We start from the raw sequence: 25,768 nt of genomic DNA on the forward strand, positions 1-25,768 counted from the left end.
AATATGGCAAAAGGTGGCCAAAAGGAAAGTGATTCCGCTGTTAGAAGTTTTCCTAGTATCACTACAGTGTAGTATTGTTTAAAGGCTAATTTGAATAATTTTTACTTATGTATTTATTTTTAATTTACAGTTCATGCCTATCTGTTATGCCCACATGCCCCCTTTAGACATTGCTGTAACTGGAAAACTGGAGTGCTCATTTTGGGTAAGACAAGGAAAAACAAGAACATAATGTGTTTAATCAGACAGGGGAGAGGATGGCAGGACAGCTGGGAGGTCCTTGGCGTTGGTTCTATATTATTTGAAGTAAACCTGTAGGATTTCACTATCTAAAATGTAGTAAAGGATGTGAATTTATGCTACCACTGAGCACAAAAACATTTTGAAGCATATTGAAGCTGAAGTTCAGCATCACTAAGAGTCAATCTTGGTGTGCCAAAATGGTGTCTTGCTGTAGATTCAAGTTTTTAAAAAAATTAGTATGCACTGCACTTCTCACTCTGAAAACCTGAAGTGAGGCAGTACTGTGTCCTCCGTTAACTTTAATTTAGATACTGTTTTTTTAACATATGTTCTTGCACATTTCTAGTTTTTCCTCAAGCTTTTGTATGTCTTTCTTGCGTGCTTACTTCTGCTGAGACCATCTACCTAATGGTGCTGAGAAAAACGATGCTAAGTCCTTGAGAATGTTTGCAGTTTTAAGACTGAGGTGACCAGGACTGACTGCCAGAAGGCAATTGTGAGTATCAGACAGTTTTAGCTATTTGGGACTGAGAGAGGTGACAGAGACCCATGAGGTGCAGCTGTGCCATCCTGACATGATTAAAACATCTTGGTGGTTTATGGTGGTGTTAATATGTGAGCACGCAGACTTAGATCCCACATCCCGAAAGAAAAGGATGAGCGATGAGCTCTGGATGTGAAACTGGCATTTCCAGGTCACTGGCCAAGAGTGTAGCTGGGCAGAGGCCAGAGCTTGTTATCGTTTCATGGTCTGCCTTTGGTCTCCTTCCAGGTGGCAGGGCTGGAGCGCTCCCTGCTTTGAGGCCCTAAGCCCCCAGCATGCCCAAGCTGCACCTCTGCTTCTGTTCCCCCCAGAATCTGGTCAGTTGTTCATCTCACCTGTGTTTTATTACTGGAGAGTGATTATTGAGGTCATGTTTTATTAGAATAGATACAGAATTTGCCTGTAACCTCAATATAGTGAGGAAGCTTGAGTTCCAAAACCTTGATCAGAGAGTCCAAGATTTCCAGGGTTAAGTGGGAGTAACTGGGCAATGTATAATATCAGTTCTGTTAATATATACCTGAGCAAGAATGAAGAAAGAATTGCTCCATTTTAAAATGAAGGCTACCAATATATTTATATATTGCAGCTTAGGAGATGGCAGCATTGACTACCTCTCTGTAGTAATTCTGGTTGGAAATTTAAGTGACCTATAATTTTTTTTTCTTTATTATGTAGCAGTATAAGCAGTCATACAGACTATCAGACCATTATTTGTTTTGTGATATCCTCTGCTAGGAAATTTCACCCTCTCTGCCTAAAGAGAGATGAACATTGAAGAATTTTTAAAGCAGAAACATAATAGTTTCATATAATTTTTCCTGCATATTCCTCATTTTTATATTTGTCATGACCTGTGTAGTCATCTAAATATCGTGCAAGTACTGCTGTCATTATTGGCCAGCCATAGTTGCTGTCAGCACATGCAGTTAGATACTTAGTTCCTTTTCAAGCCCCAAAACATGGTAGTATTTGAATGACTTGCAGATCTGAATGTAGCTATGACACAGTTTTCTCATCTCCTTAACAGGCTGCACTCTCTGAAATATGGATTGATGTATAAACATGTTTTTATCCCTGTCCATCAGCTTGTAGGCCAGTGTATCTCTTTCTTTTCTGATAGACTGGGGATATTTTCTGTGTCTTCCTACACAAGTACAAAACCCACTATTTAATTTTTACCACAACACAGTGTAGGAAATGCTGTTGCAACATTGTATAAACTGTGTAGCAGGTGTAAATGTGATATCTTGTAAGAGGGAAAGCAGATATTATTTAAAATGAACTGAGGGGAGCAAAGTGAATGAGTCCAAGAGGACCACCAAGCACTAGGACGAGGGGGTGCTCAACGTCCAGCAAAAAGGCACCTCAATGCTTGTGTCAAGCTATTACATCTGTAATCTGTGGCCATGGTGTGGGAGCCAGGAATGTCAGGTGTGTCATTCTCCATGTGTCCTGGGCTCCTTTTCAGTTGGCACCAGATTTTGGAGCAGTGTTTTTGAAGTTGTCACTGTTTAGTGTGCCCATCCTGTCACACTCTGTGAGTCATTACGTGATTCTTTGTCTCCAGCTGTGGGTGTGTTGTGAAACTGCAGGTGGGTGCAGGGGGATCTCTGTACCCACTCAGGCAGGTGTTGTTCATGCAGGCCGTGCTGAAAGCACCAGTCCCCTGGTGCCTCCACAGCCAGAACCTCCCATTCATATCAGCCTCAGCCTCTCAGGTACAGTTCTCTGCAATGCTTTTTAGAGCTTAAACGAGTGTATTGAAACCAGATAAAGTTTCTATTGCAGAGAGAGCAAACTACTTTTTGAAGTAAATTAGAATCAGATAAAAACATAAAAAGAAAGTTGAGGGAGTTAGGAGAAAAAAGTTGGTTTTTTTTCCTTGTGATGCCAGTACACGCAGCTCAAATCTTTTAAATGACCAATTTAGCCGTGTATTTTGGAGTTCCATGGACAAGCATATGACAACCTATTTTTACTTCAGATGTGACTAGTCTCCTCCCATGAAACTGACAAAGAAGCTGGTAACTCTGAAACCTTGGTGTGTTTGTGGTGGCTAAGAATAGCACGGCACTGAGCATTGTCTCCATATAGAAGTCCAGTGTGAGTGCTGGCTGTGTGCTTGCTGGGTGGGGTTTTTTTGCCAGGTTTGTGCTATGCCCTTATGCTTTGTCTGAGGACTTAAAGCCCTGAAGGCAGTCATCTGCTTCCCTAAGGAATTGCACAACTTGGGATTCTTCCTAATTTAGTTTACTTTTATTTGCAGTAAGCATAGATAAATTTAGTCAGAAAGACTGATTAGAAATACAAGTGTCTCATGCTTTTTCTTAAAAAAAAAGCTAACTAGGGTCTCATGTGAACTCAGCACTACCTTTTGCTGTTAAAGACTTAAAAAGCACTGAGAAACCTCAAAAAACAATACCTACACTAGCCCACACATGCAAAGCAAATTTGGATAAGTATCCTAGTGAACAATCCTGAGTTTTCTATATATTTATTAATTTTCATATTCATAAAACTTTTTCCCCAAGAAAATAGTTGTCCCAGACTATCAATAAATAAAGCAGCTGACACTGCCGTTTTTCTGTAGAGTTTGAGGAATGGACTTGACTCAGAAGAGCACATTTGATAAACAGGAAAAACTGACAATTAACTACACCTATTTAAAAACAGAACTTACAACAGCATTATAAGATGTGTTTATGCCTTCACAAGGAAATTTTTGTTGTAGTTGAAAATACTCAGTCTCTCCTATGTGCTGATAACTCTTTGGTAATATCTACTGGGAACTGAAACTCATTGGAGTTGAATTTTCAGAAGAGCTGATTCCCTGAGTGCAGGGCAGAAAATTTAATTCAGGGAAATTATCAGGGTTTTTTTACAGTTAAATTTAGATAGTCACCTGGATGTGAAAAGGAAAAGGGGGTTGTTTTTTTATTCCTCAGCAAAATTACTAAGAATATGCTTTTGAAAATGTTGGTTTCACTTTTTCTGTTTTTCTTCCTATGACATGTTTGTGTTAAATGTGGCAGATTGAGTTAGTCTAGTATATTTTCCTTTTCAGCTCATATGTTCATATGGAGGATTACCAAGCAAAACTGACAGAATCAGAGCGTGGAACAGTTGTTCTTTTCTGAAATTGATATTTAATGCATGAGACACTTTTTGTCCCTGATTTGTGTATGCTTGAGCATATTCCAATGCTGGATTGTATTTGTTTATTTATTCTCTCCTTTGCTTTTTTAATCCTTGTGTATATATACCTAACTCTTCAATTTTCAAAACATACCTTGGTATCAGAAATACTATTACAGTATTTCTGAGTACATCACTAGACTGTTATTTACAAAGAAGTGAAGGTGCTCTCTAAGAGGACCCAGGCTGGGCTAATGTATTGGTTTTGGGGTTTTTTGTTTGTTTGTTTTTAATGATACATTATTTGAAGTTCTTGGTTACCTTATAACTGACATTCCACAGTCCTTTTCTGAAATAATCTTTTAGAGCAAAACTGCCAGCATTCATTACTTTCTTGCATTTACTCAGGAAAGGTATCAATTTGACACTAATGAGGATAATTGAGGATAATGAGCATAATGAGGATAATGAGGAAAAGTTTTTTCCTCTTTGAACTGGGAGCTGGAATTGCCCTCTTCTCACAAGGAAAGAATAAGCAGGCAGTGAAGTGAGAGAAGGTTAAACAAACTACCTTGGCTGTGCTCTGCAAGAGACCTCTTTGCAAAAGCTGCTGGCTTTTGACACAATCTTATTTGGAAATAAGATCAAGCATAAATTTGTTGAGTATTTTGACATTGTTTTTTCTTCAAATACAGTGGACCAATAGAGTTTTTTATATCCTTAAGTCTGCAAACTGAGGATGTGAAGTTTTGTTTTTCCAGAGAGCTGTGGATTAGGAAAGATGAGATAAAGTATTTAAGTTTCTGTTTGCTAGTTAACAAAGGCATACCTGTGGTCACTTTGTTACAGAATGCACTTTTTGTATGTGGTGTATACAGATCTTTTAGTACATTGAAAGGAAATAAAACATCACCACGTTTGCAGTGACAATTGTCAGTGTCTGTGCAGCCTGTATTTATGTGTGTTCTTTTGCTGCTATATCCTTGCCTTAGTTTTAGATTTAAATGTTACTTCTTAAAACTTTAGATTTAGTTCATGTAGTTAGCATACCATGGAAGTGAATTCTTTATTCAGAGCAGGTTCACTCTCATCATTGCTGTGGAAATGGGTGTTTTCTTAACTTACAGATCAGTGTGTAAGGAAATCTGGAATAAACACTTGTGAATAAAATTCTCTTTCCTTCTCTTCCTACTCTTTCACTCCACAGGCCTGATTAGTGTATCTTTCACTGCTGCCTTTGCTTCTCTTCTGCTTTTTAGTTTAACATAATTTAGCCAAGCATTGATTTAATTTTATTGCCTTTGCTAGCTCAGCTTAACACAGGATTCAGAGCATTAGTGCCTGGTGCAGCCTTCAATTTGATGGCAAAAATGAGTTTCTCTCCTAGCAGTAAGAGAAAGCAGTAAGTTCTGTTCTCTGCCCCACTTCCCTCACCCCACGGGCTGTGCAGGGCCCAGTTTCTGTGCCAGTCAGAAAGGTCATGAGTGCTTGCAGATTTACCAGTGTGCCCTTCCCTGTTGCTTGAAAAGTTGACCATCAGTATCTGGCTCTCGAATGGGAGGGAGAGGGAATAATGAGGAACCAAACTGCCCTCAGCAAGCTTAAATTTGCTCTGTAGGAGTCTGCATCCCCCTTGGAAATTTCTTCTAAATAATAAAAAACTCCAGGAGACTGAACTGAAGGAGAAATAATACTGATGAGTTATGGCCTCTCAGCCATTGCATGAATGCACAAACCATCTAAAAGCATGGTAACTGACTGGTATGCTGGTGACCCTGAACTTATAAGCCCCCATGAAAAGCAGGGAATAGTACTGGCTCAGACTTAGTGGGGACTCGGTTTACATTTTCCAGATGGATCAGAAGAACTAACAGAACAAGCCAATATTAAGCAATTCTATCTTTGCTCTCCATATTCAGTGGGAAGTTGATATCTTTGTCCAAGTTGCAGAAATAAAGTTAAATAAAAAATAAGCATCAGATACTGCCCTTTAAAATTAATACTGTAAGCTTTTTTTTTTGGCAAGTTAATCATACTGGAATAAATTGCTTCTGTGTTTGCATCGTTAATGAAAGTATGACTTGCAATGCTGTAGAAGCCTAATGCTAATGAGGATAGGAAGTAAAGAAACAAGTTTAGGGATTTTTTTATACTTATGTGGTTATTCTTTTGAGGGAACACAGAATTTGTAAATGAGTGAGTGTTGATAGTTCTATATGTTCATTTGTTAAAGTTCAGTGTTTTGAAGGAAGCTGAGATAGCAGGGTGGATACATACGTTCTTCACTTGTGCTGTGCAAAGTAGTCTCACAGTTCAGGGCGTGTTTGGTCTTCACAAGGTCTACTGGGAAAGGAGACTGAAGGTACCAGATGTGTGCCTGGGGTGGTATTGTTTCTCTGAGAAGTTTGCAACTTGATTACAGAACTGTTTTCGAGCAGAAATTACTGTATTAAAGTCTAGCTTGCTTTATTATTTGTGCACCTTAAAATTGCATTGAAGGCAGTTGTATTAAATGTCAGGACACTAAGAGTATTTCTGAAAACTACTACTGGGAATTTAACTTACAGCCCTGAATCTTTGCATTCCTGCCATTATTCTGCTTCCAAATGTGATGGATTATGTTTAGATTATGGACAGATGAGACTTATCCTTTACATTCTTTGAAGCTGATCTTGCATGAGAGCAGCTTTCTGACAGTGAAACAAAGTATGTTAAATAAATTAGTAGTTTGGAAGTATGCTATTAATTAAGTCTCACTTCTTTCTAAATAAAGATTGCTGTGAAATTCAAAAATATTATTTTTAATTAAAGTACTTTGAAGAGGTTTTCTATTCTGGCTGTTGTTCTAGAAAAGGAATTACATAAACTATATTTTTAATGATCTGACACTTTAATGGCCAGGATATCCTGATGGCATGCCGTAATCAAGAATGACTGGGCAGGACTTGAGACAATTGAGTTCAAACTGATTTCCTCTTCCCCCTCTAGTTTTTGTGTTCTATCACATTGTTTTCCACTGTGTATGGTTTGCTCTTTTGGCATCTTGTGCTATCAAAATTATTTTTTAATTTTTCTTTTTTCCTGTCTGATAATAATCTACATGCATGGTCTACCATACAAGGCTCTGTAAAATGAGTTCTACTTATTGCATATGTCTAGAAATTTCAGCCAGTATTTCCCATCTATTCCTAGCTGTTGTGTTGTTGAGGGTTTTTTAAAATGTATGTAAATTAATCTAACATTCATCTTAGTTATTTAAAAAAATAGTTTTTAATTTTAAATTTCTTGTTTGCTGTGGTAGTTGCTTCTGCTATAGATGGCACAGTCTGTCCTGCTGTCTGACACTATATTCTGAATTACACAGCACTAGAGATCAGATGATCCTCAGCATTATCTTTGGAGCTTCTAGCAGCCTTTGATGCTGTCAAATCCAACATTCTCAGGGGACAGAGGGAGCCCAGTAACAACTAACAGTCTAACTACTGCCCTGGGTATCCTCACACTATCCTGAATGGCAGATCTGATCTCTTCTTCAACCGTTAAATTTCTTAGTGAAAGTTTTTGTGCGTTCTACTCCAGTGAATAAAAAATACTCATCCATCTGATTTGGGTGATTGTGCATTGTGTATGTGGCTGTTGTTTGTCCTGTTCAGCCACAGTTCTGTGAGAAGCAGGTGCTCCTCGTACACTGTGAGGATAGAGGGTTAGAAAGAATGTTCAGTGGAGCTGCCACTTCTCACCTATGTATAAAGGGGTGGATGACTGCCACATGCCATAATTGCAAAGCCAGTAGGATTTACTTGGAGAAATTCAAAGTTCTGTTTCTCTCTTCTCATGTGTCTGAGTTTACAAAAAATAAGTATTTAAAAATAATTTCCCTGATTTTATCTCAAATCCATTTTGTCTTTTTGTCTGTTCTAGAGTTTCAGGAAAGAAATCATATACCTATTTTATTTTTGACTTTTAAAAGTAGGGAAGCGACTATAAGAGATGAAGCCCCATACATAAATTGGAGTATTTGAAGGTTAGAGTTTGTTCAGCTGTTGAAGCAGCTGGACAAGAAGAATGTCTTGTTCTCTTCATAATGCTTCTTCAAAGAACATCTGAATATTAGTACAAAAAAGGGGTAAAAGAACAACGTGGCAGAGAATATAGCAAAAAGTCTCCAGAGGATTATGGTGTTAGGGAGTTTAGAAAGGAAAAAGACCTTTCAAGGATTTATTTTATGTTTGACACATGGGGAATTTACTTCATATATCCCAGACAATGGTTATATGTGTGGAAAAGATGCTGGAGAAATTTTCTTCTAAACTCAAATATTTGTGGTTTGTTACAGTTGTGTTTTTTCTAATAATTAAAAATGTCACTTTCAAGTTTGATGGAATATTACTTCCCTTTTGCTTCTTCTCTTGTGGGAGACTGTTTGGTTGCATTTCTAGAAATTTATGCCAAATGAAAATCTAAAAATCACATTTTAAGAATGAAAGTGACAGAGGTATTAACAGCAGTGGAGAAGGCGGCTACTGAATCTCTGGAAGGACTGAATTACTTAGTTGTAAGGCAAAGCTCGAAATCTAAGGATCATCTGTAGCAGCAAGACTTCGAAGGGATTGCAATCTGGCCCAGATACCTAAAACCCAGATATTGCCAGACAAGGTTCTATGCCTTAGAATTTCTTCTGTGTCTTTGTGTTGGCAAGAAGCAATGCTTCTATTACCATTCTTGCCTGTGTTTGCAGAGTCTTTGAGAGCAGAAAACAAGTTTCATGTGAGTACCGGTAACTAGACAAATTTACAGCTGCTCTCCCAGTTGAGTCAACTTTCCTTAAAGAAAGAATGTTCATATTTGCTGGAGGTAAAAAAAAAATAATCTTTAGAATAAAACTTCAAAGATTTCTGTGAAGATTTTGTTCTGTGGGGATGTTTTTAGTCCAAATGAAAGCTCAGATGTCATAGCACCAGTTCCCACAATAAACTCAAAAATACCTTGTGTATTCTCTCTCAGGCTATCCTTCATGTTACAGTTGTATGGTTAATCAACTACTTGTTGAAATTAATTTATCTTCTGTTTATTGATGCAGCATTCATTTATGTTCTTTGTCCCAGAGTTGGGCTGAAGTTAAACATATCTGAGACTCCTTAAAAAAGTTTTTAATAGGGAAGTGTTTCTGCTGCAGAAGTAAAATGTGAGTTCCGATTTAGACGTGGAGGGGAAGTTATCAATACACATAAAACTTCCTCTCACTGAAAAGTTGGACTTGGCTTTACAAACTTTTCATGAACTTTACCACTGAACAAAGCCACTTGTAAGCCTGCTTCTATTTCACAGGTAGATAATCCATTCATCTTGTCATCGTGTGAGATATCATAAATGCATGACACAAGTACCAGCTACAATTGCTGGTTACTTGATTATTTCCATAAGTCATTTAAAACCAGTAAAGGATTGAGAGAGGTGAGGTAAGAATTTGCACTCTGGGCTTAGTCCATGTGACCTGTTAATGAGAGAATAGTTCTTCTTTGCCTGTTGTGCAGTTGGACACTTGTATGAAGCCAAAATTTTTGTTAAACATCTTCCAAAGAAAATTCACTGTATACTGCCAACACAGAAGAGAGAATCCATAGCTGGTGTTGCTGGATGAATTACTTGTATAGTCTGTATTGAAAGTAATAGGAAGTTTGTGCTTCAAGAACTATGTATCCAGACTAAGGTATGAGAAATAGGGGAAAAAGTGCTGGTTTGTTTTCTTGATCATGTATATTCTAATGTATTCAAATTGATTTCAGTTTCTACTGCTGTGTTTGTATTTGTGGTGTTACCAATCAGTTCATAGGTATTATATACAGCAAAGGAATGTCTAGGTACCAGACTCTATGAAAACATGTGGTCAGTTGCCCATAATAGATGCTTAATTTCACGGTCAAAGACTGTGAATTTTGTTCACATTATTTAGGTTATCTTGTAAAGTGACATTGCTCTGGTGTCTGGAGGCTGTTTTGCCTCTCCCTTGGCATTGAGTGTTCCATGCCAATATCAAGATTAATATTTGTATTAGGTATGGGGTTTTTTAAGGGCCATGTAGGAATGTCTCAAAAAAGGGCATCTGGCAGAAACTCAGTTTCTTGATCAGTCCAAACATATTATTGAGAATAATTTACATAACCAAGAAAATCAGAATAGCATTTGTATAAAAAGAGATGTGCTGAAAATGAGTATATATTTTATGAGTTTGCATTTTTTTTCCTCTTTTATTGTACCTAGTAGCACAGTTTAAGATTAGTACCACCTTGCTTGTAAATAAGTGTTAGTGAAATAAATAAGACAATCTGGATAAATGCAGTATAATGCAGAAGTGTCCACTAATTCTGCAGGACTGCTGAATCCAGCACTTGTGTGACACTGCTGAGCCAAGGAGCCAGCCACGTGTGCACAGTACTGGGTGTGCATGGCATCAGCAGGCATTCAGTACAGCTGGAGCAGATGAGGCAGGGATAAATCCAGCTGTCAGACAGGCTTCATGCACTATCAGTAGTGCTGCATAGTTGGAGCAAAAAGCAGTGAAGTAGACCTGGTTGTCTGCTCTGCCACCACGTGCTTCAGCAACCCAGGTAAACCACAGCCTCCCTTCGCTACTGTGGAAGCAAATCCAAGGGATTTCAGTGAAGAATGGCTCTTTCTTTGTATTTGCTTATAGGTTGGAGGCTGAGATCTGGAATGTGCACCTGGTACTAGGGCAGTGTTTGTTGACTTCCATTGTATTCATAAAGCTGTTCACTGTTCATTCAAGTCATAAGAGTTTCTTTTCCACTGGTAGGAGCAAGCAGACTTAGGAAATAGTAAAAACCTGATGATCAACATGGCTTTCAGAATTGTAAAGTAATGATAAATTTAGTGAGGAAGTTGCTCTGAAAAACAGGGTTCATATCAGGGACATGAGAAACCTAGGTTTAACATTTGGGCTCTATTCATAATTTGTTGGCATGATTCTGGGTAGATTGCCATCTCTTTTGAGCATTGACATCCTTTTTAGGAAAAAAAGTATTCTTTTGGTAAAATAACTAAAGATTGTTTGTTATGAAACATTGTAACAATCACTACAGACAAGTTTCCATGTATATTAATATCATTTCTGGAGGCAGGATAAAATGTTCTAGATGTTATCAGAGTAGAAGGCAAGGAGTTTAATTAAAATTCCTTTAAGTAAGCACACGTAATATTTTTAGTCTTTGGAGATTTTTGTATTGTCAGTTGGACATGCAAACTCTATTCTGCAACAAGTGTCACAGGAAATATAAAGTACTTCTGAAAGCACATGTGCTTCAAAAATAACAGTAAAAAGCTTAATTGCTAAATGTGAGCTATGTAAAATTATGTACTACTTTTGCAATTAATTATAAAAATAGCAACCAAGAATATAATCTGCTTGATGAAAACTGCAGAGACTCCTCAAGATTGTGCTGAGCATGTTTATTTTATAGTTGAGTACCTTATTTTAAAATGCTATAAAAGTAATTCCAGATGTGTTTTCAGGTATGTGGAAAGAGGAGAGATACCTGATGGAAGTTTTGCTTCAGTCCAGCCATTTCCAACTTCCAGAGGCACAGCAGCAACTGAATCCAAATTTCAGTTAAAGCAATAACTATGAAAAACTTGGGTGTATAAAGTGCCAACACTTGGCTAAGTGTATAGTACACTTAGCCAAAAAAGTCTGACAGCTAAAACTCATCATTTTTTATTAGCCATGAAGTAAAATGGACTCATCAGCTGTCACTGGCAAGCATTCATTACCTTTCAGTACCTGCTTTGTATGTTTGAACCCTGAATAGTCTCATTGGTAAATAGGATGCTACTTTATATCCTCAAATACTTGATGCATTTGGGCTATGCAGAGAGAAACAGGATGATAAAATAGTAGCATTCTTTACTGTCAAATTGGGTATTAAATAACCTTTCCTAGTTCTAGACACTTGTGTTTAACATGAAACAACTTTGTTTTTCACTTAGCATACATCAGGGCGTGTTGCCTTTTGACCTAGGAGTGTGTTGTCTGTCTAATTACCCTTTGTATTGTTTTACTGTTCCTTGCAACTATCCAAACAATTCGGTGTGGCCCTAGCAACCAAACAATACTGTTTAACAAAGATTTCCTTACTGCATTGCTCCCAGATTTCCCACGTAGCAGTAGCTCACATCAGAGCAAACAAACAGGATATTGTTTCAAGTGAATAATGTTGACTGTTTTCAAGTGGTTTGTGAAAGTAGTTTTTTAGTTTTGAGCTGTTGCAAGCTGTATGGTTTCTGGTTCCACATCTCATATGAAGTTCTGTAGAATGCTTCATGTTTTGAAACTTCCAAACGATGTTTGAGACTTACATTTTCTCTGGCACCTAAGAGTAAAGAATGGCTTTGCTTTGATGGCAAAAAATAGCAGAAAAAAATTATTTAATTCTGTCCTGCAATGACTTTTTTTTCCCATTAAGCATATTTAAATTCATATAGATCCTTTTTACAATTTTATTAATTGCAAATTCATGAGTAAATGCATCCCACTGAATGTAATTATACCAGATAATAATGTTGTTTGACCTAGCTAAGAAATCTAAGAATAGATTTCGACTTTTCTTTAAGACACTCTTGTATATTTACTTATTAAATAGTCGAGCTCCCTCTCCATTTTCCCTTGTACATGTTTTTGTGTGTGTATTTAACTAAATTACTGGTTTTACAAAGCAGATGAAACCATGAACATTGTCATATGCAAGACAAGAATCTTGATGCTAATGTCAACCACTAGTGGTGTTGTGAATTAGAGTCCTCAGCAAGTTCATGGATTAAAATAAATCCTAATAATTTTCTCTTCCTTTTACATACTCTTACATTTTAGCAAAACTAAGATATTTGTAATACTCTCATGACGGTTTATAACTGCTTCAGTATGACAGTTTTCCCTGTTTTTCATGGAAAAAAAATCAGGGGGGTAAGTTCATTGCCACCTGGAGAGTTTGTGCATGTGAACACAGAGATGAGTAACATGAATGGCTGTAGGGATAGCTGTGACTCTGCTTTGCTGCTGAAAGAGCAAGAAAGCAAGGCAAGCCCTGTTCCTGCCCTGACTCGGTGCTGGCTGGAAGGGATTGATTGCATCCCTGGCAGTGCTGCAGTCACAGCAGCACCGTGTGTGCACTCTCTGTGTGCTGTCCAAGGGGGGCTCTGTGAAACTATAGCCAGGGAGTGGGGTCCTTGCTCATTCTGGGGGCTGTAAAGCTATCCTCCCACCACATTTCCTTGGCTACATGACCATGACCTCTGCCTTGTACTGAAATGTCTGCAGCACTCACAAGACCCAGTTTGATTATAGTCCAGTTCTTTTTTTTCTTGCCACCATAAGATTTTTGCCCAGTTTATCCATTTCCTATGCTTTTTTTTGAGCCTGAGGAGGGAATTTACCTGTGTTTAGATCAGTGTAGAGAGCCTTGGAGTTTCATCTTTAGTGAGGAAAGCTGTCTTATAGCTTTGAAAGTTCACACACTAAGGTGATCCCTTTTACTGAGGATTGAATTGCTAACAGAAAGTAAAGATAGCATTTAAAAGATGATCAGCTCCCAATGTTTCCTGATTGTTAAGTGACAGGGGCTGTTTGAATGTGATCCTTTAAAATCTGAAGACAGAAATGTATTATGTAATCACACTATTAAGAGTTGTCTGCCTAATTGTCTACATCTAAATACTGTGTGGGGTTAAGGAGCACAGTGGTCTTAGTTTCCCCAGAGAGCAAAAAGAGCTGGTTCAGTACCAGCTCCTCACTCTTCAGGAGTGGGAACTGGACCAGAGCTCTGGCATGTTCACTTCAGTGCAGATCATGCAACAGCTGTAGCATATCCAGTAGGTAAGTCTGGAATGAGCTGAAGCTGCTGCTTTGCTAAATTTCTTCTGACAAAATACAAGTAATGATATTCAAAAGGACATTTAAACGCTCTCATTTCTTTGCAGCCTGTTAGTGTTAATATGTCTTTTAAAATGAGACAGTCCAACTTGTCTGTAATTAGAACAAAGCTTTATCTCTCTTAGAAACTCTGATATTTAGGATAAAAGCAACTGCATATATTAGAAATACCTGGTATCTGTTGTGGGTCCTTAGCTACTCTAATTTCTATTTTGTGTATCTGATGGAAATGAAAGTTGTTCAAAATTGCATGTTACAGCATTCTTCTGTTTTGCCTATCCCATGCTTGGTATTTCTGTTTGTTACCTGCTATGGCCATGAAGGATGTCTTTATTCCTTCTTTCCCCTCTTCTCAAACCTCTGTACTCTTGTTCTTGACACATTTTCATCTCTCTCATTTTCTGGGCTGCCTTTGGAAACATTGACGTTTCAGGATGGCAAGAGTATGGATGCTGGAGAACATAGGCATTGTAAAGACATGCATTTTTTTTTAAAGTTCCTGTAATGTTTATGTTTTTGTACTGAAGGATGAGCCGATCATCAGATGTGGGATGAGAAAGAGTTTTGGGTTGTAATCTTCCTTTTGCAGCCTGCACTTTGTTTTGTTTCTTAATGTTTTTATGTACTTATATGTAGTGAGCTTCTACCATAGGGATCTAGATCATGGCAGTGTCTGTGATGTCCCATTGTCCCTGGCTGTGTGGGACATGCTCTTCTCTGTCTTTTAGGCCCTCTGTTACTGAGATCAAAGTGCTGGATTGAAGTGTTAGAGGAGGTTTGGAAATTTTTTATGACAGATGCAGTGTGTGCCTGCTGTTCTGGTGTTGCCCCTGGTTCCCAGGCACTCAGTTTTGTGACCTTGTGCAAGTCTTTGCAGCCTCAAAGAAAGGATTCTGCAGTTTATGTTTATTTCCTGTTTTATGCAACAGGAAAAAAGATGCATTATTCCAGCCAAGCAGCAAGTTTGTACAATAGCATAGGGATTAAAAACAAGTAATGTGTAGTACTCACAATTTTATGCAAGGTACTCTTCCTTCTGGATTAGAAGCTGAGGTAGTTGGGGGCATTCAGTTTTCACTCCTGTAGAATTTATCACTTCACTAATGCATTTGATAAATGATAAATTTCAATGGAAGTTGCAGGAGTCTGTTTATATTATGTAAAATGTAACTTTCTGAACTGATGGAAGATATAATAAATGGCCAAGACTTCTCTTGAAAAGATGTGATGTACCAATGTTTGGTCTCCATGTTTGGTCTCATGTTTTTTCATAAATGAGTTGAAAAAAACATTTGAGAAAAAGTTGTGGATAACATTTAGCTTACAAGGTTTGTACATGTAAAAACTGAGATAATGTAAAAAAGTTTTCAGGTTCAGCAAAATAAACCAAATGTGTCACTTCACACTTTATGTGCAAAAAGCCTTAAAAACACTTACCTAAACACATCACGAAATGTGGCAGAATGAAACAGATGGGAACTAGGCTCCCTGCATGACTGTCTTAGGAAAATAAAATCTTAATATAAGTAGATAGGAATTGTTAATATCAATTCCTAATAGCAATTGAAAAATAACATCTGCAGTCATGGAATACACTAGGGAAATATCAGACCTTCCTATGTATGTCTGGTTCATCATTAAGAGGTTTCAGCAGTTATTTTGATATTTAGTGTGCAAGACAAGAATTGTAATTATCTACCCTGATTGTTTTGTGTATTAAACTCTGTGTGTGAGCTCTGAAACATGATTTTCAGTCCTGCAGTTCACATTGCTAGCAGCTTTTACAATAAGTGGATGTTTTGGAATGCCTGAGGAGAAAAAAAAAATTAAAGGTGGATAACTATATATAAAGTTTGTATATGACAATGTCAGTATAAAAGCAAAATAATTCTTAAAAAATGAGACTGATACATGCAATTTTTTTTATTGATTAATAAGTTTTTCTTACAAGGAACAGTTTTTAACATAGGACTAGAAGATCAGTTAGCATGACATGTCTAAAAAGGGTTTGCTTTCCTGTTAGGAAAATCAACTTATTGACAAAAAGTGCCAAAGAAGAATTTCTCTTGAAGGTATTTGGACACCAAATAGAAACATGAAATTAATGGGTGATCCATAAAATGGAATCAAGCAATGCTTCTCATAATATAGGGGATAACCCTTTCCATTCAACCTTCTGAGTTTTAGTCATACTTGAACTGAGGCTACTATGTGTTAATCATGTAGAGCATTTTATTGACAACACAAGTGACCTGCATTGTAAACCCTTGTGCAAATTAAGCGTAGAAACTCCGACCTCACTAAAACAAATTCTTGTTCTATGTTACAATTGTTTCCTTCTGTTTTAGAGAATTTACTGTGTGAAAATATGTGTGTGATGAATGGGAAAACACTGTGGCACCATGTTTAGAAGCTCTGCTTTATAGCTCTGTGTTTTTCTCGTTTTTTACCTTTAGCCTCCGCACCACCCAGCAGAGTAAATAAACGTAGAGTTTCTCCAAGTGTTGTTTCCACCTGGGAAAAGAGAGGCATCATCATGTCTAACATTACTATTGACCCAGATGTGAAACCGGGCGAGTATGTCATCAAAAGCCTCTTTGCTGAATTTGCTGTTCAAGCTGAAAAGAAAATTGAACTTGTAATGGCTGAACCTTTGGTGAGTCCTTTTTTTTTTTCATAGTACCTCTCAAAACGGTCTTGTTTTTTTCTGGAATAGGATTTATCATATGTGTGGTTAGTGAAAAAAGCACTCACAGGTATTGTTGACTTTTCAGAGAGATTACTTCAGGAATAAATAAGCTTCTGCAAACAGGGTTGCTCCCTGATTTGTTTTATTGACTTGTGTCAAAACTGTTACCTAGTAGTTACTGGAAACAAGACGTCTTTACTGTATCCCTAAGGTCTGTGAAGTTGCAAAAGGAAATAGGAAGAACAAAAAATGTTCTTTCATTAATACTGTGGAGTGTGTTTCCTGTCAGTGTTTTAAATAATACTTGGGCAATATACTTTCAAAGGAAGATACATTTGGTTTGTTTTCTGAAGTAATGATAATAACACCTGGAATAATATCGTAGTCTGCATATATTGCAGATTGAGCAAAAAGGTAAAATTCCATTGTTGATCTAGACTTCATGGTCTTGAAATAAATGGTTTTCTTTTAATTTGGAAATTTCTGGAAAAAAACAAACAAAAGACCCCAAAACAACAAGAAACAAAACCAACTTTTATTTTTTTAAGCCTGGAAATTCACTGGGCAGGTGAGATGCTATGGCTAGCAGAAGGCCAGGTCACAGAAGGCTTCTGTTGGCAGCTGCTGCTTGCCAAAGTGCTCATGTGCAGAAAGTGCCTATGTGAGCATTTGAGCCCCAGTTTTGAAACTTCAGGAAAAAGTTTTCTTAGGAAGCAGTCCAAAAGAGCACAAAAGCAGGGCTGAAACTGTTTTGTGGATTATGGAATCATCTTCAGCTACAACCATTAGTGTATAAAAGGCTGAGGAAAATGAAACTTTTCTTTATACCTGTTCTTTATATATATGTTCAGTGTTCACCAAGCAGGTTTACAACTTAAATATAACTTGCTTATTTGTTTTTTACATCCAAAAAAGTAATGTGTTCAGAAGGAGTTTGGAAGAAAGCACAAAAACTTTGTAGCAAAAGGAGCACACAAGCCTCCACCTGGCTGAAAATGAGAGGAGAGCTGTAGTGGCAGTGGTGCTGTGGGAGGAAAGGCTGGTAGCTCCACTGTCCATCCATGTGCCAAGCGCTGCTCCTCCAGCCCCACTTCCATCCATCAGCTGAACAGACAGGGAGGGTAGTGCTTGGCCAGAGGCACAGACTGCCTGGAGCTGAGATGAGCTGAAGAGTGTGTCCTGCAGACACAGCTAGTTTGGAGTCAAATATAACCAGAATAATGAGAGCAAGGCAAATATAGTAGCCCTGGAGTTCACTTTTGCTGCAAAATTGTCCTTAGACCAGATAAAACAAATCTTCTGTCATCAGTCCCAGGTTGTGTCTCCTTGCCATGCTGTTGACTGTTAATTTAACAAATGTTTTTAAATCTGTTAATCATACAAAATTGAAACATCTCACTAGATTAAAAATTAGAAACCCCATGAAACTAATTAAATAATTCACCTTTCACAGAAGAGTGATTCCCAGCTCTGTTGCCTGGTGAGGTTTTATGGTGATTGCATGAAGTCTACCTTGTCAAGATTTTTTACTGATAAGAACCTGCAGTTGGTATTTTGTGTGTATACAAGTGTGTATAAAATTCTTTAGAATAAAGTAAGAAATTACAAATACTACTTAAGTGGTCATCTATAAAGGTTTTAAACAGTTTTGTCTGGGTTCATTTGCTAAGCTGAATTCCTTTAAACAAAATGAATTTTAATGGAAACAAATGTAATTTACATGTATAGCCAGCTTTCCTTATTTTATATTGATGGGTGAGAAGGACTGTATAGAAAACAAGCAAATTAAGAGAGGTGCCAAAGGCTGTGGAAGTGAAAGAACCTGAGCCTGGATAACATAAAGAGATAGGAGGGAATTCTTAAGTGTCCAACTGAAAGGAAATACTGAGGTATTGAAGCAGCTTTATTCCTGTATGTAGAATTTTTGTAAGTACTGAACATTCAGTTCTAGTGTATGAAATTTAAAAAGAAAGCTAAAAGGGCTGGAAGAGCACCAGAAAAGCACTGATTGTGATTGGATAAAAGGCTTTAATGGAAGAGTGGAAAGCCCTTTATTATTTTAGTGTGATTTGATTTTGTGGAATGACTTGGCTGCAAACAAATTATGAAGAATATATATAGAGTTACATAAATTTTTAATGAAGCTAGGCTGTTGGGTGAAGCTGTTGGAGAGAATTTAAAGCCAGACTAATAAAAATTAGGAGCTAGACATAATAGACAGCTATTTTTTAAAACTTGAACATGACAGTAGGGGAGCAAAAATGAATTAAAATATAAATTTAAAAAAAGGTCACTCGCTGCAGATCATCTGTGGGTGAGAGGTAGTACCATTTTTGCTAAATGTATGGATTACATTTAAAGGTAACTGACTTGTGATTTCAAAAATTACCTGAATGGTTTCTCCGGCTGTGACTTTTACCTTATTTCTTCTTACTAATTTAATTAAGAGTTCTCTGCTTGCAAATTGTAATACCTCAGCTTTTTCAAAGTTGCAGACAGAGCTTATCAGCAAATGCTTAAAATAAGTTATTAAATGAAAGCAGCAAGTGTAATGACAGGAAGGAAGATCATCCTTTTAGTGAATAAATGAAATAAAACCACTTTTTTTTTTTTAACCAGCTGTGCTAAATCTTTTGGAGCAGTATATAGTTTTAAAGGAAAAGAAGAGTAGTCTTGTAGCTTAAAAAATACTCTTCAGCTTAGAAGGATGACACTGAGGAATGACACCAGCATTCCCCAAATGTGACATAAACTATACCAGTTAAAAAGATTAGTGATAAACTCAATTATTTTGCATTTTGTCAAGCTGCATGTAAGTATGGATGGTTAGAATTTAAGCAGAGAGTTTAACATGGGGCCACCTACTAAATTGTAGGTGTCTCACACTGAAGTCACGACTAGCAAGAGTATTTATGCCTGTTACCACCACAAGGATTTTATTCTGCTGTAGAAATACTAAACATGGCTCAGACTAGCACTGTGCACTTTTGCAAGTCTTGCCTAGATGCTTTCAAAAGTTTGTCTGAAGTAAAATTTAGCAGAGTGCAGTGCTTGCCCCTGGGGCAGGGATGCACTGCCCAGCCCCGGGGCTGCAGGAGGTGAGGCAGCATCCCTTGTCTGGGTTCTTCTCTGCAGCTTGGAGCTCTGCCAGAAGCTCTCTGAGCCACCCTGCTGAGGCGTGCTGGCCACCAGAGGATGGTGCCAGGGAATGCTGGAGAGGGACCAATGGGTGGTGCCTTTTTCCATGGGTGCAGTTGTTTGCACAGCACATGCACATCCTGATCCCTGCTGCCTGCCATATGTTGACATTTCTCCTTTACACAGTGGATGCAAACTGCTCTCTGCTTAATGCAATAGTGTTTTGGTTTTTTTTCATTTCACTTGTAAAAGATAAATGGAGACCTATTATTTTCATCTCTCTCTGAACTTCAGGAAGCCAGGAAAATAAATCTTAAATTATTCAGTTAGAGTTTCCAGACATTTACTTTATGCTGTTGAATAGATTTTTTTTAAATCATGTGAGATGACTGGAGCCATGACAAAGCAGAGGTAGAAGAAGATATTAAAAGAAACTAATTTTAAAAGTCAAATAATTCAAAGGCCTTGATAAACCTGTGGTTGGGTTCAAGAGTATTATTTGGTTATGTCAGGTTTGTTTGGTGAGTGTTACATTAACTCTACAGTGTATTTACCTTTTAAGAGTTAAGATTCTTAGTGCTGAGGAAACATAATAGAGTTGGTTATGAACTTGTAAGGTCTTCATTCTTTCTGACCTTAAAATCTTAAACATTTGATATACAGAACTATCTAAATTAGTATGAGTCATGGGAGGCAAGCTAAACTTTCAGAACTAGCTTTCTCTCTATTGACATGGATTTCAAATTTGTGTAAAGACTTACAGAATGTTTCACTTCTCTTTGATTTGTCATTCTTTTCTTTAGCAATTTTTGGGTTTAGACACATGCAATGGGTGTAGTGAACCCAGGGTTTCTTCACCTGTATAATAGTTTTGTAGTATTATGGTGGAAACATGGTTTGTTGGGACGTTGTATCCTAAGGCCTTAAGGAACCTGACTTTTCCCATCTTCTTACAGGAAGACTCTTCCCATCTTCTTACACTTTTCCGTCTTATAAGGAAATAGTTTTTCTCATTTAACTTAGCAATGATACAATGTTTGTATAGAGTGGAACATTTCTTGTATTTCTGCTTTATAGATAAGCTTGCAATTACTGTGCAGTTTATCTGAAAGCATAATACAGATAAGAATTCATCTATAGCAGGCGTTTCTGTGTAAAAAAAGAAGGAGGGAGGCTTGCTAGCTAGAAGAAAATTTGGCTTTGCAAGTGCTCTCTGGAGCTTTTAGTGTATACTTCAAAATATTAATTCTCATAACAGTATTTTGAACAGATTTAACATGTAAAATTACAGGAATTTGAAAGAATCCACAAAGTAAAACCTTTCCCCCTTTGCTTTTAAATAGACAGTGAAAGAACATTAACTATTACATCAGTTGATCAAAAAACAGAGCTTTTTCAGAATAATCAATGCATTTACCTAGAAACCCCCTTCTTAAAATATTTTTTAATGTGGGCATACTGGAAGTGAACATAAATGGTAGTATTTTCCTAGATAATTAAGTGGATTTCTTTGGATTATGGAAAGTGAAAATGACTTGTGCATTGACATTTTTATAATAATTTCAAATTATACTTTCAGAGTAGGCAAGTGCTTTTTGCCTGGGCAGTGTTGAATCCAAGTTTTCAGAGGCTGTAATAGTTGCCAGATATTGCATTCTTTTTAACACCAAATACAGCTGCACTTAAAGGAGAAAATGCCAGAAACTGTGCTGTATTTTCAAGATTACACTTAGGACAAGAAAAAATAAGTTGCTTGTTCAGACCTTGGATTTGGGACATACAAAATGAATTTTTATCTGTTGAACATACAGGCAGTCTCTTGCAGCCTTGCAAGTGTTAATCACCAAGCAATGTTGACTTTCTCAGTTTTTGTCAACAGTCTGACAGCATGGGTGTTGTCTCATACTAAACTACTGAGCAGTTACTTTGTGCTGAGTTACAACCTGTTGAGAGCACAACTGGCTATCAGAATTGCTCACACCTCCCTTTACATGCCAGACCAGGCAAGTTAACTACTTGACTTAGCCTGCTCCATAAAACTTCCTTGTTTGCTTACTGCAGTCTAATGTGAGCTATTAACTCTTTAGGTACTTTTTTTCTTTCCTTGTGAAAGATAACATTTTGAACTCATTTATATTATCAAGTGAAGGATAGTTTAAATTTTTTTTAAATAAGAGGAAATGCTCAGCAGATCTTTATATATGTTACTGCTTTGCAGTGTGCTCTTAAAGCTGTTACTGTGGCACTTGGGTTGCTGTAAATCACTGATCCTCAAAGCCAGTTCACAGGACTCAGTGTTCTTTTCCTTTCTTCTCTTTCCTCTTCTTTTTCTTTTTATTTCTTTATTCTTTTCTTCCACTTTTTTTTTTTTTTTTTTAACTTTCCAGGGTACCTGAGCAAAGTATACTTGTATTTCTTGTAAGTGTATCATTTTGTACTCTACACAGTGACTAGTAAGAATTACTGTGTACTATTAGAGTTTATAAATGTTTTATTTCCACAATGCTTTAATCCTCACTAAATTATTTTGTCAGGAGTATAATTTAATTTTGCTTTTAACAGAGGAGTGTGTCATATGCTACTGGTAGCACTAAATATTGTAATAAGTGAAATTCTAGTAATATTGCTTTGTTTTTGTTCCTTATAGTTACTTGAAGTTAAAGCAAGTGATTATTCACATTCTCCTTTTACTGGAGTAGGTCTTCTAGCTGTGTTGTTCTGCAGTTCAGGGGAAGAGCAGATTAGAAATGCGTTGAACACTTGTCTCTGCCTTTGGGAAGACATTTTAAAAATCATTATTGTAACTTAGAATAATTGCCATATATGAACATGAAAAAACTTGCTAATTGAGATAGGAATGGCTTTCCCTCCAAGTTACACTTGACACCCACCACCAGCTGGTCCTCATTTGGCCTCTACCATCTTCTGTTTTCAGTCTTTAATGTTATTATTATTTTGCTACTGAATTAATTTTTGGGAGTATATATCACATCTCCAGAAATACTTGTATCTAAAAAAACTTGCAAATATTTATATTAAAAGCTTTTTCTTTGTTCTGTAATATAACTGGAAAAAAGGAATCTATCTTTGATAATAGTCAATGACATTGTGAAATGTATGTTTCTTCTTATTTTTTGTACAGGAAAAGCTCTTGTCCAGATCTCTTCAGAGAGGTGAAGATCTTCAGTTTGATCAGGTAGGTGACATATAATTGAAGGCAACTTTTATTGGATTAAGGTGGGCTTTACTGTTGCAGAGTAGTGGTTCCACTGTTGTAATAACTTAAAACATTCACATCTGAATCTGTGTCAGAAGATTTAGACTCTGAATGTTAGACTTTATTTTCCATTGTAGAATATGATAGTAATAACCTATTAGAATAGATAATTATTTGAAGGTGGCAGTGAAAACTGGTGGAAGAAAGATGCTGCAGCACACTAGGGGACAAAAAGTCTTTGTTTATTTCTGTATCCCTTATTGTTTGAGTGTCTAGGGTTCTGTTTTTATAAACAAATAGTGTGAATTTTATTTCAGTAACATGGCTTTTACTGAATGCTTTTTGATTCTATGGCAGAAGGTATAGGGTAGATTCAAGTGTTACTAAAGTGTTACTTTGTCCTTTGCTGAAAATATAGATAGACTGCTAGGCAATTCCATTTCACTTACTCTCAGTGAACTGTGTCTGGAAAGACTCTCTGCTCAATTTATTCATATTTATTGTCTGTATTTCCAATTCTTCAATAGTGTAGGCATGTTTGTGTCCCATAACCACTTCCTTGCAGTGGAGAGGCAGTGTTCACAGGAAGCCCCAGTAATTGCCTGTTCCTGTTCTTGACTGTCCCTGAATAGCATCTACTAAGATGAAGCTTAGTGTTCTGTCTAAGAGAGGTTCTAAAAACAGGCTGAGTGAAGAGAAATGAAAAATAAAGCATGTAACTTTTAAAAGTGGATAATATAAAAAGAAACTGGTTTTCCTGAAAATACAGTTTTTAAAAAAAAAGTTTTGATTGTTTGTATATATATATGTGTGTGAGTTCTTATTTTATTCTTTTGTAATTTGTAATCTACTTTGAAGTCGAGATCTGAACTATAATGCCACTGAATAACTGCTTTAGGCAGACCTGAGTGGCTGGGATCATGAACTTTGTTAGGAAATTTTGCACATTGTTTGGCAAAAGGAATTAAGATTGCATCTCTCTGTTCATTGCTTGCTGTATAAAACCCTTATTAAGAACAATTCTCCATCAGAAGATTACAGATTTAAAAAGTGATTGGTAAAGTGTGGGAATGAGAAGGAGCCAGAGGTCAGAGCCACAGCATCCAGCAGAGAAGCTAGAGCTGCTGCTGGGCCAACCTTGTTCACCCAAAGGTCTTTATGGAGCCAGGAATCTGGGTCTAAAAAGTGGCTTTACCTGTACTGATAATGGGGTCTGAGTTTGTAAGTGTTGTACTTTGTGAATAAAGAGGGCATGCTTGGAACACAAGAGGGCCCTGGGACTAAGGTGCTATCTAATTAAGACTTGTTCTCTCATCTCAGTAAGTGATGAGAAAAGGGATGGAGGAGGAAGGCATGGAGTGTTGCCTGTCCCTCTAATGAAAAAGTAAAATAGCATTGAAGGGGATTATAAATCATTTTTGTTAGAAACATAACCAGACCAAGAGGTCTGCTGTTAAAACAAGTTTGAATAATCAATAGTTTTTAATTTCCAAACAGCAGAAATCTTCTCTTTGTCATTTGATATCATAATTGGAACAATAATATAAATTCAGCTAAAAGAGGAGAAATTTTGGAAAAGGAAATTTGTATGTTGATACACTTGTGAACTGTTAAAAATTTTAGCACCAGAGCTTTCCCTTTACCATTCCTAGCACATCAGGAAGCTACCAGACAGGAGTTTTTTTATAGAGCATATATTGCGTTTCTTAAAATACTTTTGCTTGTACAGCTTGAAACTGAAATAGCTAGTGGTTTTCTTTTTTTTTGTTTATTGTAGGAAACATACTCGGCAATTTCCTACTCTTGTCCTAAGACACCAAAATTTTATGATCACACAGAAGCCTGTGTTGACCTTCTCAGTGACTGAAAGCAGATGTATGTGAGGTTCAGGGTTGTTCATGATTAGGCACAACTTCAGCAATGTTTTAAGGGCAGGGATTTTGGCCAAAGCTGGAATTTGTGCTTTAGCATCTTACTATAATTTTGCTTCTCTGTTTTTACCTCTCACTCTGCTGTTGGATATGATATGTGAAGCAATTAGAAATATGTTACAGCCTTTGAGACTTGAGCAGGATTTGCTGTTTCATTCTGAGGAACTGAAGTATATGTCACATCTATTGCAGCCCTGTCCTCCTGGGTATTACAGGAGCCCTTTGTCTGGATTGCTGCTTTCAACCTAGGCATAATGTAATGCTAAAATAAAAGAGTTTTCTTGTATGAGAAATAGATCTTCTATATAAGAAAGTATTTTTTAATTATAAAATTATTTTGAATATAGTACCCAGGCAGTATAGTAATTATTTTAAATGAAAAATAGCTGATGTTCTGCTTAGATGCTATGAAATATTAGCAAAGATGTCATCTTCCTGGTGATTGCAGTGCCTTTTCATTAGAATACAAAGAATGCAAAACTTGACAGGAAATAAATAATTATTATGTAAAACTTTTTATTTTTCTAGAGGAAAATACTTTATTATGCCAGTAGTTTCTGGGTTTAGCATTTTAGCAGTGACATTTTTGAATGTGTGTAATACATGCTTGTTTCTCTAGAAGCCAATGTAAATTGCCTAACTACTTTTATGAACATTTATGAATAGTATTAGTATTGATAAACTGTGTAAACTTGAATGAAAACCTAAAGAAAAGGTTTAGTAAAGTTTAAAATGCAGCTTGGTTCTTCTGCTTGTGCTAATAAACCCATCAGTTCACAGCACTATTTAATTCTTGTGACTTGAATAACTGACTAATTAACAATCTAAGTAATGTATTCAGAAGATTAAAAGAGGTCCTTTTGAGGTTTTCCTGTGGTTAACTTGTCCCTATCCTTTCGATAACAAACCTAAAAACCCAAGATGC

At 36.8% G+C, this 25,768-nt stretch overlaps 1 protein-coding gene across 3 annotated transcripts in view; it reads left to right on the forward strand.

Annotated features, from left to right (window-relative positions):
- The window catches only part of FRYL (FRY like transcription coactivator), a 162,660-nt gene that overhangs the window by 50,728 nt on the left and 86,164 nt on the right, over positions 1-25,768 (forward strand). For all 3 annotated transcript variants that reach the window (XM_058803962.1, XM_058803959.1, XM_058803960.1), the window contains 2 exons: positions 16,325-16,524; positions 22,838-22,891. In XM_058803962.1, coding sequence (XP_058659945.1) covers positions 16,405-16,524; positions 22,838-22,891 — 174 coding nt within the window. In that variant the 5' untranslated portion in view covers positions 16,325-16,404. The remainder of the gene's footprint in view (positions 1-16,324; positions 16,525-22,837; positions 22,892-25,768) is intronic.

Source organism: Ammospiza caudacuta, chromosome 4 (assembly GCF_027887145.1).
Source record: "Ammospiza caudacuta isolate bAmmCau1 chromosome 4, bAmmCau1.pri, whole genome shotgun sequence".
NCBI lineage: Eukaryota > Metazoa > Chordata > Aves > Passeriformes > Passerellidae > Ammospiza > Ammospiza caudacuta.